General features: G+C 33.7%; 1 protein-coding gene across 1 annotated transcript in view; it reads right to left on the bottom strand.

Annotated features, from left to right (window-relative positions):
• The window catches only part of LOC145836427 (uncharacterized), a 115,695-nt gene that overhangs the window by 30,845 nt on the left and 70,146 nt on the right, over window positions 1-14,704 (bottom strand). The window contains exons 119-155 of the mRNA XM_082944228.1: window positions 14,420-14,593; window positions 14,090-14,257; window positions 13,826-13,993; window positions 13,369-13,535; window positions 13,083-13,203; window positions 12,807-12,958; window positions 12,474-12,574; window positions 12,171-12,346; window positions 11,685-11,895; window positions 11,273-11,463; window positions 10,867-11,040; window positions 10,418-10,585; window positions 9,994-10,161; window positions 9,684-9,844; window positions 9,297-9,417; window positions 8,952-9,103; window positions 8,693-8,793; window positions 8,454-8,629; window positions 7,811-8,212; window positions 7,467-7,640; window positions 7,019-7,192; window positions 6,220-6,387; window positions 5,795-5,955; window positions 5,504-5,624; window positions 5,131-5,282; window positions 4,834-4,934; window positions 4,462-4,637; window positions 3,862-4,263; window positions 3,483-3,656; window positions 3,091-3,258; window positions 2,638-2,805; window positions 2,136-2,296; window positions 1,799-1,919; window positions 1,409-1,560; window positions 1,144-1,244; window positions 728-903; window positions 212-613 (exon numbers count right to left, since the gene is read on the bottom strand). Of these exons, the coding sequence (XP_082800354.1) occupies window positions 212-613; window positions 728-903; window positions 1,144-1,244; window positions 1,409-1,560; window positions 1,799-1,919; window positions 2,136-2,296; window positions 2,638-2,805; window positions 3,091-3,258; window positions 3,483-3,656; window positions 3,862-4,263; window positions 4,462-4,637; window positions 4,834-4,934; window positions 5,131-5,282; window positions 5,504-5,624; window positions 5,795-5,955; window positions 6,220-6,387; window positions 7,019-7,192; window positions 7,467-7,640; window positions 7,811-8,212; window positions 8,454-8,629; window positions 8,693-8,793; window positions 8,952-9,103; window positions 9,297-9,417; window positions 9,684-9,844; window positions 9,994-10,161; window positions 10,418-10,585; window positions 10,867-11,040; window positions 11,273-11,463; window positions 11,685-11,895; window positions 12,171-12,346; window positions 12,474-12,574; window positions 12,807-12,958; window positions 13,083-13,203; window positions 13,369-13,535; window positions 13,826-13,993; window positions 14,090-14,257; window positions 14,420-14,593 (6,504 nt within the window). The remainder of the gene's footprint in view (window positions 1-211; window positions 614-727; window positions 904-1,143; window positions 1,245-1,408; window positions 1,561-1,798; window positions 1,920-2,135; window positions 2,297-2,637; window positions 2,806-3,090; window positions 3,259-3,482; window positions 3,657-3,861; window positions 4,264-4,461; window positions 4,638-4,833; window positions 4,935-5,130; window positions 5,283-5,503; window positions 5,625-5,794; window positions 5,956-6,219; window positions 6,388-7,018; window positions 7,193-7,466; window positions 7,641-7,810; window positions 8,213-8,453; window positions 8,630-8,692; window positions 8,794-8,951; window positions 9,104-9,296; window positions 9,418-9,683; window positions 9,845-9,993; window positions 10,162-10,417; window positions 10,586-10,866; window positions 11,041-11,272; window positions 11,464-11,684; window positions 11,896-12,170; window positions 12,347-12,473; window positions 12,575-12,806; window positions 12,959-13,082; window positions 13,204-13,368; window positions 13,536-13,825; window positions 13,994-14,089; window positions 14,258-14,419; window positions 14,594-14,704) is intronic.

The following is a 14,704-nucleotide window of genomic DNA, read 5'->3' as shown; positions in this document are numbered from 1 at the left end:
GAACTTGTACTTTAGCAATAAAAAAATTGCTTTAAAAACTTATGAAGTTTATGTTTTCAAAAGCAAAAATTTTAAAAATGAATAGATTACAGTAATTTCAAAGAAGTAAAAATAAACTTATGTGCTTGTTTACTTTTTTTTATAGAAGTTTTTCCACACTATTTATAAAAGATACTTAATAAACTGTACAGTTTTATTTTTAGTTACAAACCTGACAAATTGGCGTAGACGGAATCAGAGCTCTGCGGGATGGCCTTCCACGGAACAGTGATCCTTCCCTTGTGCTCCTTCTTCCTCTTCAGCAACAAGTCCACCTTCTTGTCCGTCTGGTTCGCCTTGATGCTGTCCTCAGCCAACGAGATAACAGCTTCTATGACGTCATTGTCGACAGTTATACTGCACTTGTTGTTCTTGTCGACAACAGAAGTGGAAGGTTTCGGATCACTAAGCACGATGTCGAAATTGTCTTTTGTGACGTTTCTGGCTTCCTGGGGAATTTTTATTTCGATGTGGGACTTTTCTTCGTCTTCTTCGAATGTCTCCACTCCGGATATGTTTGCAAATGGAGAGTTTGGATCGTTGCAAACTGTCTTCCATTCGACTTTTACTTTATCTGTTTGAACAATTTTAAACATTAATTTTTATGGAGGTTTAAACCTATTTTAAATGTTATAGAACTATAAGTACTTTATCTAGCTATTTTCTTAATAGTTAGAATTAATTTAACCTTCAGTGTATTGGCTTCTTATTATTTTCACAACAATTTCTTCATCAGTTTGTTTAGCAGATATTGCCGGTGAAGCGAAATCAATTTTTCCCGGCAAAACATCGTTGGTAACTGTAATTCGACATTCAACATTTTCACCCAAACTTGCTCCACCAGAAGGTTGACCCAGTTTGATACTAAAAAATTGATAATTAAAACTAATAAGATTTAACTTTTGGGAGAGATCAATTAAGTTTCAATATAAAAGTTAATATGTATACCGCTTATTATGACGCATATAGATATCTAAAATTTTGATTTAAAAACACCAAACCGTCGGCAATTAACTTTGATTTGGGTTTACATTTATATTAAAATTATATAAATGATAAGACTATTAGAAATAATAAGTATACAACAATAATAAAAATACAAACTTGAAAACATCTCTTGTGCTTTCTTGAGGAGTTTCCGGCAAGTCAATTTCAATGTGGCTAACTTGTTCTCCGTCCTTAAACGTTTCATGTCCACTTAGCTCCTAAAAGAAAAACATATTTAACCATATGAAGAATCAAATATTGCGAAACAAGTACAAAACTTGTAAATTAAGTTATAAGTACTTTTACATAAAGTTTAAGAAGATGCAGACAAACCATTAAATTTTTAATAATTAATTTGAGTATAGTTTTTCTTCCAACTAACAGCGTAGGGTAGATCAACAAACTCAGTCTCCACGTGCCACGGAACAACAACTCTCCCGTTGGATCCGTTTCTCCTCACCAGCTCAAGTACCAGTTTCCTGTCAGACTGCTTCACTGACGCGATCGCCTCATCGAAGTCCACTTCTCCCGGTACTGATGAGTTTAATTTAAAGTGAAAGCAGTATGTTTAAACATTTTATCTATCATTTATCACACTACAAAAAACTTAAAGTTTAAATGTGACAGCAAACTAAGTGCAATATATTTTTGTTTTTTCCAAAACCTTTTTGTCAACAGATAACATTTCATGGGAGTTTGTATTTGCTATACTTTATTGTTATATTAGCATAAGTAATTGTGTCAGCAGCTAAGTCAAAACAAGATATAAAACCTGGCGGCGTTTCAATCAAGATGATCTTAGAAGATGGACCGTCTCCTACATCGTTGTAAGATTGAAGTTTTATCTTGTAAGTTGTCAGTGGCTCCAATTCTTCTATCAATGCTTGGTTGATCTGTAAAAAATATACTTTAAAAATAACCAAAATGTTAGTGTTAGACATTTAATTAATCAAGTTTTTTACCAGCTTAAAAAAAAACTTTTAGATTGAATAGTTTGTAATTATTAGCCTATCAAACATAATCTTTTTGTGTTTGAATGTAAAGTATTTTAATAATTCTTTGATATAACAACTAGACTTAATTATAATTTAATTTATTTTATCACTAACATCCTCTCCGACGTTGACTTCTATGGTACTTTCAGGTTTGTCCCAATAAGTGATGGTATACCCGTGGATCGGACCCCCGTTTTCGGGTATTCCCCATTTCATCATAATTGAGGAAGGTCCCCTCAAGTCAGCCTCAAAATCAACAACTGCACCCGGTAACACTGTTGGGAAGAAATCAACTAGTCTTGGGAAATAGTTAGGCTTAAATTTTTTTGAAGGTTCTAAAAACCATATTAGTTGTGGACATTATCTGCTATTGATATCGTAAAAAACTACCTCGGAAAAAGTTACAAGTGTTTTGCAAACTCAATATAAGCAATTTATTTTCCTTTGTTACATAATGCTTAAAAATTAAAAGTCTATTTGTCTACGAATTGTAACAGTTACTCATTTAAGAAAGCGAAATAATTGAAGAGAATGTTTAGAACAGTGTACAAAAACACTTAATCACTTTTTAGCACTCATAAAATAATACAAAAGATTATTTTTTCACTCGACTAACTAGCTTTGTTAGCAACGACAACTTTGCTCGATGTTCTGTCTCCAACATTGTCTCTGCCCTCAACTTCGTCCAAATTCACAACAAAATGGCGCTTTTTGCCGCTGGGGTCGTTCAACAGAGGGATCTTTATCACTGCTTGCGACTCGCCAGGCTTAAACTTCAGTACGCCTGGATTATTTGACGTGATTTTAGTATATGAATATACAATGCATATTTGTAAAACATAATTACTAAGAGTTTAAGTCAACTGAAATTTTAAGCAAATAAAGCAAAAAGTAACTTATATTGAAAAGTTAAAGAAAAAATAAATTGTTAATACAAAAAAGCGAAGTTTCTAACTTGTTTCACCTAAGTTTGTTACATATTTAATATGATTGTTCACTTTTACTTTAAATAAAGTAGTTAACACATTTTTAAATACAGAAAAAACATAGATTGAATTTTTACAGTTACCTTCGTTCAGGTTGTAGTGATCACCGAAGACAGCGTCGCCATCCACGCATGACCAGGTGATTTTGGCGGGAAAACTGCTTCCCATCTTTCTCACCACTGGAACGAAAACTTCCCCGTCTTCGGATGATGACGTCACTTGCTCCGATAACATCTCGATCGTTCCCTCACCTGTTTGAAATGTTTTATAGTGATAAATAGCGAACACCTAAATCTTAATTTGTTTTAGTCTTTCTTTATTAGCTAAAAATTACTGTTTTTATTGATTTGTTTTAGATGAACTACCATATACATTAGCATACATTAGCTTGTTTAACCTTAACCTTTATACTTTTGTTGATGGAATATACACTATAATTTTTCAATATTTAAATACTGTTGTTACTTAATAATACCTCTGTCGTGTTTGACGGTCATTATGCAGCTTCTTTGTGATCCGAGTTTTGCTGGAACACCGCTTGGCTCATCAATTACAACCGATACTGTTTCCTCCTCGTTTGAAAGTGGGAATTGCGGAAGTTTTATTTTGATTATTCCGCTATCCTCACCGCTTTCAAGCACCGCTTCACCTGTAGTCGTGGTTAGTTTCATATAGGATGGAGTAAAATTAAACCTTTTTTTTTTCGGTTATTATCATATAATCATATAGATTTTTTGATAATCAAAACCTATCATTGTACAGAAAAACTGATGTAACTTTAGCTAAACACATAGGTTTAGAGGCAATTAAGAAAAATGATATTAGATTTACAAACAAAAACCCTGACGTCAAACCTGATATGTTGAGGTACACGGAGTCGGGGCTCTCCGGTAAAATCTTCCACGGAACCACGATCTTTCCCTTCTTCTGCACGCTTCTTACCACGCTGATCTCCACCGTCTTGTCGCTCTGCGTCACCTCAATCTGTTCTTCATCGAGGGAAACCACCGCCGGTATGACGTCATTCTCCACCGTCACGCTGCACTTGTTGTTCTTGTCCACTATCGAAGTGGAAGGTTTCGGATCACCCAGTATGACGTCAAACTTGTCTTTCGTGACGTCACGTGGATCCTGAGGAACCTTGATCTCGATGTTAGATTCCTCTTCTCCCTTCTCGAAGGTCTCAACTCCGCTGAGGTTGGCAAACGGCGAGTTCTGGTCTTTACACACAGTCGTCCAAGCCACCTTCACTTTGTCTGCATTTAATAGGTTTTTTTGCTTAAATATAATAATTTAGTAGGATTTTGGTATATCTATGTATAAACTTTTATACACTCTAAGTTAAAGTTTGAAATTGGATTAATAATCTTAAGAGTGTGATTGCAACCTCAAAGTATACGATGACTTTAGTTTTAGGTGTTTTAATCAAATAAAAAATTTACCAGCGAACTAACCAGAAATGTAAAGGCTTCGCTTGAGTGTGAGTTTTGCTACAGCCTGTGTTTGTTCGACGACTACTGAAGATTTTTCGAACTTGATCTTGCCCTGCAGTATATCGTTGGAAATATTTACATAGCACTCGTTAGCGCTTCCTAGTGTCGAACCTCCGGATGGTTTGCCCAAATGCACACTACAAATTTTTAAAGTTTTAAAACTAATACACTAAATACTATTTTTTAATATTGTTTACTACTTATAAGTGTAGTAGTCCAGCATTTACTATACAAAAAAACAAATGATATACTTATTTATCTTCAACCTATATACCTAGATATACTTTATAACTTAAAAAATTTAGTCCTGTTTAGAAGTATACTTAAACTAACGTAAAACTAGCTTGAGTTCCTTCTTGTGGCAATGAGGGCAAGTCTATTTCTATGTGGCTCTCTAGCTCCCCGTCGTGGAATGTTTCGTGGCCGTAAAGGTCCTGTGTACAAGAATTTTTTTTTAGTAACGTTACAGAAGACAAAAAAAAATTAAAATACACTTCTCATGTAGTATTGTAAATGTATAAGTAAAACTGGTAACTACAATATTCACGTTTCAAGTAAAAGAAGTACATAGTAAGGGCTCAATAAGTTGTAAAAATCAAAAGTAGACAAAATCACGTGAACAGTGCATACTTTGTAAGGCGAATTCGACTCATCTGGAGAAATGGACCATGGTGCAACAACTCTACCATTAGAACCATTCTTACGAACCAATTTGAGAACCAGTTGCTTCTCACTCTGATTGATATTGACATCAGTGGTTTCAAATGAAATTTCACCGGGAACTGAAAAGAAAAAAAAAGTTTTGTTAAGAGTTTTTAACTTAACAAGAAAAAATAAATAACATTCAAAGTGAAAATTTATTTTAATATCCTAAACTTGCTTATAATATTTTAATGAAAAATATTTTATTACATAAGTTTAAGTTATATTAATTTCAGAGGTAAATAAAACTTGATGAATGCATCTAAAACATAAAATAAAAATAACATAAAGTCCGACATACTAGCAGGTGTTTCAATTTCGATAACTTTAGAAGCAGGACCTTCACCAACGTTGTTATAAGGTTGCACTTGTACTTTGTAAGTTGTGAGCGGCTCAAGACCCTCGATCGTTGCTTGATTGATCTAAAATACATATTAAAAGATAAGTGTTATATAAACCAAAACTCTTGTTTTTAGATTATCATTTGATTAAAAGTACAAAAGTTTATCAACAACTTATCTATTGAAAAACTTTTAAACTTCTAATATAATATTTAACACTAATCAAGCAATTCAATACAAAGCAAACATACGTCTTTATCAACCGAAATTGAGCTGACATCTTCAGGTTTCACCCAGTACATTACCTTGTACCCGTCAGTGGGCCCACCACTAGCTGGCTCTGTCCAGTTAACTTCGATGTCGGAAGTTCCACGCAAATCTGCTGTGAATTTCTGCAACGGTCCCGGAAGCACTGTAAACAATATTTTATTTAATAACTAATCGTGTATACTATTCTATTTGAAAAAATAATCTCAGTATTGCAGCACTTTAACAATTTTTAGCATTTATTTCTACTAAGAAAGTTTTTTTAAAAGCTATTACTTAAGATTTTAAATTTTCTAAAAACATATATTTCATTAGCCGGATAAAGTTTTTTTTTTTCAAATTATTGATTTAAAAACTTGAGAAATTTTCGTAAACATAGTTATAAATAAAAATAAGTACTGAAACTTACATGCTTTGTTTGCGACGACGACCTTGCACGACGTCAGCTTTCCTACGTCATCCCTGCCTCTGACGTCATCGAGCGTCAATGTGAAGTACCTCGTTTTACCGCTTGGGTCGTTGACGAGAGTGACGTTGATGAAGCTAGTAGATTCGCCTGGTTTGAACCTCAACACACCTGAAATGTTTTATTAGTAAATAAACTGATTTAGTTGTGACGTTTTAAGAGTTACATATTTTAGATTAAATATGTCAACTTTAGTTTTTTTGTTAGAGTTAGTTTTTTACTTAAGTATTAGAAGACCACAAGCTTGAACTTAATACCCTTAAAGTTAAATAAAGCCATTACTTGTCTTTTTATAATAAGAGTGTTATGCTGGGTAGCTTGAGAGTTGTGCAAATCATTAGCAAAGTGTAGCTAATCATATTTTCTGAGTCTGCAAAAAAGATTTTTTTCATGATTTTATGGATTTGAATCATTAAAACTTTACTATCTGGTTTATTTTTAATGTTTTTGGTTAAGGTTGGCTAGGTATAAGGATATAAATTAAAAAAGCTTTAAAAAAGTTGATGACTCAGCAAATATGCAAATGATTTGCCAAATTATGCTAATGATTTTCACAATTCTCAAGCTACCCTTTATGCTTACAACCCCAGTCAATACACAAAGAGTAAAGACTTAAAACTTTTGTTTTTATATTTTTTGCATTTACAAATAATTCATCAACCCTAGTTTACGTATCTATTTTTATTATTGATACAGTTAGAAAGTATTAACTAACCCCCCTCTTCTATAACAAACAACTTACCTTTCTTGTTGTTGTAGTGTTTACCGTGCACCGCATCACCGTCGTGAGCCGACCAGTAAACGTCGGTTGCAAACGCGGAAGCCGATTTTCTCACCACTCCGATCTGCACCTGTTCGTCTCCATCTTGTGGCGAACACGTGACCTGATCCGTCAGCATCTCGATCGTTCCCTCGCCTGTGACGTCATAAGTTGTTTTTAGTAAAAAGTTTATATTTGTTGCTTTACTGAGGTAATTAAGTTTCCCTTTCTTTGTTAATTAGCATACAATTTGTGCGTCAGTCGAAAAATATTTATTCAAAAACTTTGCTTATTAAAATTTGTTTTTCTACGTTATTACTCCGTTGTGTTTAAATTAGCAATAGCTTGTTAGTTGGAAATGTTTAATAGTTAAATAAAGTAAATATGTTAAGACGTAGTTTTTTATTTGGGTTTAAGTTTAAGATTTCACCTTTATCGTGTCTGATATCCATCAAGCAGCTTCTTCTCTGTCCGAGTTGGGCCAATGAGCCGGATGGGGTTTCTATGACAACTGATACCACTTCGTTCTTGTTGAGAAGAGGGAATTGTGGAAGTTTCAAGTTGATAACTTCTTCGCTCTGACCATCAACAAACTTGGTTTCACCTGTTTTAGAGAAGTGTTTTATTACTTAAGTTAACATGTTCTTATTTTAGTTTTGTGCTCTCGTTTTATATTGTATTGGTCATTTGAAAATGCAAAAGGTATACTTACAGCTTATCAGTTGTAAACAACAAAACTTATTTGGTTAACAACAAAACAACTATATCACAAACCGTAAATGTTGGCGTAGATCGAGTCCGCGCTCTTCGGCAGCACCTTCCACGGCACCACAATTTCTCCCTTGAGCTGGTCGTTTCTACTTATAGGCAGCTCAACCTCCTTATCTGATTGCACCACCTTCAACTCACTAACCTCAAGGTTCACCACCGCCGGTATGACGTCATTCTCAATGGTGACCAAACACTTGTTGTTTTTGTCCACCTGTGACGTCATAGGCTTACAATCTTCCAGTATGACGTCGAACATGTCGTATTGCACGTCGCGTGGATCTTGAGGGATCTTGATCTCGATGTTGGATTCCTCTTCACCCTTTTCAAAGGTCTCAACTCCGCTGAGGTCGGCGAACGGGGAGCTGGAGTCTTTGCAGACAGTCCTCCATCCCACTTTCACTTTGTCTGGATGGAAAGTATAATATAAAAACTCTTTGTGAAAACATACTATGCTTGCTTTACTAAACGTTTAAAAGGTATTGTCTTTAGCTTGTTTGAATTTAAATTATTTTAATCTTAATTTAACTTATAATACCAGTTATTTTAATGTTAACTAAATCAGACTAATATAGAGCACAAGGTATTTTAAACTTGAAAACACGTTTGTTTACAAAATTTTCAAATTCACTAAGTTAACTTTAAATACCTTTAGTGAACTGATTTCTGTTCAACTGTATTTTTATTTCTTCCTTCGTCTGTTGAACCTTCATAGTGTTGTCTTCGAAGTAAATTCTTCCGAGCAGAATGTCATTTGTCACTGTTACTCGGCATTCGACATTTTCACCCAAACTAGCTCCACCCGAAGGCTCACCAAGACTGATTCTGTACAAGCAAAATTGTTAAGCAAATAAATCTTGTTTATAATGTATTTAAGTTGGTACTAACGTGAAATGTTCTTTTCCTTTCAGTTGTGGCAGTTTCGGCAGATCAATTTCAATGTGGCTGTCATCTTCCTCGTCTTTAAACGTCTCATTACCGTGCAAGTCCTGTTTGTATTTTACGTATATGAAAAAGAAAATGTAAACCAAATTACTTCACCAATTTAAAAGATATGTAAATTAGTATGCAGTTTATTTTCGAAAACATCAAAAACACAACAGTTTTTGTTTAAAAATTTGAGCAAAACTACAAATTAATTTGATACCTTATATATGGAATCATCATCAGCAGATGTGACGGACCATGGCACTATAATGCGACCGTTTAGTCCTGATTTTCTCACAAGTTTTATCTTCAGTCTTTCATCACTCTGATTGGTTCCTTCCACGTTGTTCTTAAACATCACTTGTCCCGGTACTGTAAACAAATGATTGTTTAAGAAACAAATGAGCAAAATTTTAAATTAAAACATGTTTTTATCGAACCTTTTGCTGTAAAAAATTTCAATAAAATACTACTATGAAAGTATTCTAGTTGAAAACATAAAACAGTTTTTTATCATATTTTGATTGATGTATAAAATATTGGTTTATATTAAAAAACAATTTACCAGCAGGTGTTTTGATGTCGATTACTTTTGAAGCAATACCGTCTCCTACATCATTGTAAGCCTGCACTTTGAATTTGTACTTCTTGAGTGGCTCCAAATCTTCGATCATTGCTTCTTTCACCTAACGTAAATGAACTTTTTGTAAATTAAAATTTTTATTGAGTTAAATAAACAAGTATTTTTTGCTGAATAATTGTTTTTAAAGATTAACTTTCGCTTTAAATCAATTGTAAGGTTTGACGTAGTTTTACAAACAATTCTGCAATAAAAAATTACTTGTACGTACTGCGCTCATTACTTATTTTCTGTACAACATTTTTATTTTGTTTGACTGTTAACGAGATTCACTTTAAACTACTAACTTTATAAAAACAAGCATCAACTAACGTTCTTGTTGACTTTGAAGTTCTGTACATCATCAGAATCGAGCCAGTACATGACGTTGTAACCGCCGACCGGACCGCCTTTCTCGGGGGCGTCCCATTTCAAGTGGACGGATGACAGTGAAGCCAGGGCAGCGTCGAACTTGTTGACTTTGCCGGGAAGTACTGTAAATTTTGTATAGGCTAGTTATGTTTTGTTAATATGGTTTATAGGATCAAGTTTTTGACAAACGACAGCGAAAAAAAAGCTCTAACCTGATTTTTTCTTTTTGCAAAAGGAAAAAAAAAAAGTCATAAACTGAAAAGAAACAAACCAGCTTTGTTGGCCACGATGACCTTAGAAGTGGATTTATCACCGATGACGTCTCTGCCCTCGCAACCTGCAAGCTTCACATTGAAGTATCTATTCTTTCCACTCGGATCGTTCAACAGAGGTATCTTGATGATCCTCCTCGACTCTCCTGCTCTGAACTTCAATGTTCCTGTGAAGTTATTAAGGTTCACAGCATAAGTATAAAGTTATTTGAAAACTAGATAAAAATAAAGTTAAAACGTACTAGACAACAGCTGATTTAGACTTATAAACTAACTATTGTTTAAAAACATTTTAGAAAAATGTCTTTTATAGGTAACTAATATAAAAACAACAGTATCAGTTCAATTGTTTTTTTTTTCTAAAGCTTGTTTACCTAAAAAGTAGTAAAAATTATGTTTTAGTAGTACATATTTATAAGTTACCATTGTTTTCATTGTAGTGCTGTTTGAACACGGCATCGCCATCCTCAGCAACCCACGTGACTTGAGCTGGGAAGGAGGATCCTGATTTTCTCAATACCACCACGACAGCTTCTCCTTCCTCGCTCGGACACGTCACTTGCTCCGATTGTACCTCGAACACTCCCTCACCTATTTACAGAGTTGATTGTTTGCAAACAAATAATGGAAAATAATTTACTACCTAATTCATCTAATTTCAAAAAAAAAAATGTTGTATTAAATATTAACTTTGTAACGTTGTGATGAATACACGTTACTTTAACTCTTATTAAAATATTATACCGAGAATAGCTTTTAAAAATGTTTTGGAGCTTTGATTTATCGTTGTTTACTACTTTCGTTTCAATTTTGGCCAGAAAATTTTTATTTAACAACAAAACTGTTTTACCCATTCTCGTTCTTAAACGTACCACGATCGTGATTAACAGTGAGCAGGCAGCTTCTTGCCATTCCCAGCTTGGATGGAGTTCCGTAAGGTTCGTCCAACACAACACTCACAATTTCGCTCTTCTCACTCATCGGCAGCTGAGGTAGATTTATCTCAATTGATCCATCGCCTTCACCGTCGTCTAACACGACATCGCCTGTTGTGTTGTTATTTATTGATTATACAAACTTGTTAAATATATAAAAACGATTAAACAAATTAGTTTTATTCAATATTAGTCATTAATTTTAGCTTTAAGACATAAGATATTATCACTTAGTGAAACTAGGCTAATTCATGCTTGCTTAAATGACAAAACAAAAACTACCTAAGAAGTTTAAAAATATTAAACACTCCGATACTTAAATATTCTAATACTTCAAACTGACCAGTGAGGTTGGTGTAAACGGAATCTGAGCTTCCCGGAAGAACCTTCCACGGGACCACGACTTTTCCCTTCAATTGTTCGCTTCTCCTGATTGGAAGTTCAATCTTTCCTTGGCTCTGATCGGCTGAAGCCTCGTCCACCATCAGGTTGATAACGGAAGGAATGACGTCATTGGTTACAGTCACTGAGCACCTGTTATTAGTTGTAATTTTAATAAACTATAAAAGAATACTTGGTGAGCTATCTAAATATTTTAGACAATAACCTCCTTCTTATCAATAATTTGTAAAATATATAAAGATTACTGTCGCTATAAAATATATTTGGTCTTAACATAAATGATATTCATTTAAATCTGCAAGACATTGGCAGACTGATTAAAAGCTTGTGCAAAGTTTACAAAAACTCCAAACCTGTTGCTCCTAGCAACCATAGCAACGGGAGGCCTTGGTTCCTCGAGTATGACGTCGAACTTGTCTTTTGTGACGTCACGGGGTTCCTGGGGAACGGTGATGTGAATGTGTGAGGTTTCTTCCCCGTCCGAGAAAGTTTCCACCCCTGAAAGGTTAGCGTACGGAGATTTCGGGTCTCTGCATTTCACTTTCCACGGCACTTTTACTTTTCCTGATAAAAATAAAACTATTTAACTAAAAAAGTTTAGTTTATTTTAAGAAATATTTGTCAATAAAAGTATTAGATTAACAAAACTTTTTTTAAGTATAGTTACATACAATACGTCTACATATTTGATAGTTTATGCAAAACACAGTTTAAAAGCCATACAAACATTTTTAGTTTACTAACAACTTCAAAGAAAACTTTCAGTTTTATTTTTTAAACGTAGTTGTTGAAAAGCAAACAATTAATTTTAAAATGGTAGTTATAAAACTATTTCTTACCTGCAAGAAGCTGACTTCTGACTAGTTGGATAACAATTTCTTCATCAGTTTGTTTAGCTGATACTGTCGGTGAAGCAAAATCAATTTTTCCCGGCAAAATGTCGTTGGTAACTGTGATTCGACATTCAACATTTTCACCCAAACTTGCTCCACCAGAAGGTTCTCCGAGAGTCAACCTAATGTATTGAATTATAAATTATTTTTTAAATCTTAACTTTTCAACAAACTAGTTGCTCAATACTTGTTCAAACAATAATAATCGTGTAAATACATTTGAAACGTATTGAAACTTGTTTTACTTACACAAACATCTCTTGAGTACTGTCCTGCGGTTCTTCTGGAAGTTCGATTTCAATGTGGCTTTCAAGCTCGCCGTCTCTAAATGTTTCTTGACCGCTCAAGTCCTATATTAATTATGCATAATTATTACTAAGCGAAAATTTAAATTTTGTATTTTTCTTCAAAATAAAATATTTTATTGAAGTTAATTTATAAAATTAGTTAATATTTATTAAGAGTATATAACTTACATACAATACGTAAAACATTCTTGAAATAATATGAAAAAATAAAAGGTTCTCAGAATAAAATAATATTTTAAAGCTTACAGAGTTGTTAAAAAAATATCTAAGTTACCTCGTAGATGGAATTTCTGCTACAAGAGCTAACCGACCATGGCACAACAACTCTTCCGTTATTGCCACTATGACGTAACAATTTGACTGTCACGTGGTTGTCTGATTGTTTAACTTCCATATCTTTTTCGGCAAACACAAACTCACCAGGTACTAAATTAAAAAAAAATAGTTAGAAAAATATTTCTGTTCACTTAACTTTCTTAGATTTTAAAGATTTTATACTGGTTATTGGAACGTATTAAATAAAAGTGTTAAAATTTTAGTAAGTTTTTACCTCCAGGAGTTTTGATTGAAACAATTTTGCTCGGAACTCCCTCACCAACATCGTTAAAAGGTACCAAGCGAATGTGGTAGCGAGTAATTGGGTCCAAATTTTCAATTATTGCGTCACAAATCTGAAAAAAGTTTGCTATAAACAATGTGGAATAATTTTTAATTATTGTTTTTTAAATTGGTATTGGAAAGGATTAACACAAAATAGTAGTGAAATAGCTATACGTTTAAAACACAAAACTAGTTGACTTAATTTGAATTAAGAAAAATGATAAATTCAAACTAACATCGCTTCCAACAGGTATGGTTTCAGTTGACTCTGGTTTGTCCCAGTACATGATCTTGTACCCCTTAATTGGTCCTCCTTCATTCTTATCCGGTCCTTCCCAGCTGACGTGCACAGAAGACGGTCCTTCAAGCTCAGCTTCAATACCCTTCAGCTTGCCGGGTAGCACTGTAAAAGAAGTTCGCTTTGAATTTGTAATTGTGAAACTTGAAATTCTACTTTAGTTATATAGTATACGCAAATAAACAAGCTGTTTTACTACAAGATGTGGTTTGTTAATATTTTATGTAGTATAGGAATTCAATTAGCTACGTAAAAAAGTGATTAAACCAATTTCATTTATACCTCTATAATAAATAAGGCCATAGTAAAAGCTTTTATTCATAGGTAATTGCTACATGTTATACAAAAAATATAACTAAAAAGAACAGAGGTGTTATAAATGTACAAAAACTTACTGGCTTTGTTAGCAACGATCACTTTACTCGTTGTCAGTTTACCAAGTGTATCTCTACCTTCTACCTTACCAAGGCTGATGTTAAAATGACGGTTCTTTCCGCTTGGATCGTTCAAGAGCGGAATTTTAATGAAGGTCTGAGACTCTCTAGGTTTGAACTTTATCACACCTGCAAAATGAGCTGGTTTTACACTTGTACTTCAAAAGTGATTTTTTAAACTGTTTCAAGTAAATAAAATTAAAAAGCTGTGAACGGTGATTTTACCTTCTTTAAGATTGTAATGTTTTCCAAATTCAGCGTCACCATCAGCAGCTGACCAATGAACTTGAGCTGCAAAAGCGCATGCAATTTTTCTGATCACTGAAATATGAGCTTCATCGTCTTCGCTTGAACAAGTTACTTGAGGAGATCCCATCTCGACAATTCCTTGACCTAAAGTATCATAATATTAGGACTAGCCTTTTAAAAAGTTGTAACTGTTTTAAGGCGTTTAATTGCAAAAAATTCTTTACAAAAAAGTTATTTTACGTAAGTCATGCTTTTTAAACTTGTGCAACACTTCTTTTTTTTGCTTCTAAGAAATACTTTTTGTACCTTTGTCGTGTTTGACAGTTATCAAGCAGCTTCTTTCGGATCCCAGTTTAGCCGGAGCTCCTGTTGGCTCGTCCAAAGCTAATGTTACTTGTTCTTCCAACTCTGTCAATGGGAATTGAGGAAGAACCAACTCGATGTCGGCTTTTTCCTCGCCATCGTCAAACTTGACAGTTCCTGTTGATATATTGAAAGTTAGTAATTGATTGTAAATTCATAAACTTTTTTCATATAATACAGTTTTGTAAAATAAACTGGTTGTACTACTTGTTTGAAATTAAAGTAAAA

Source organism: Thalia democratica, chromosome 5 (assembly GCF_965202585.1).
Source record: "Thalia democratica chromosome 5, ktThaDemo2.hap1.1, whole genome shotgun sequence".
NCBI classification, from domain to species: Eukaryota; Metazoa; Chordata; class Thaliacea; order Salpida; family Salpidae; genus Thalia; species Thalia democratica.
Note: the sequence above shows the minus strand (reverse complement) of the source record. Positions and strands in the feature narration are given on the sequence as shown.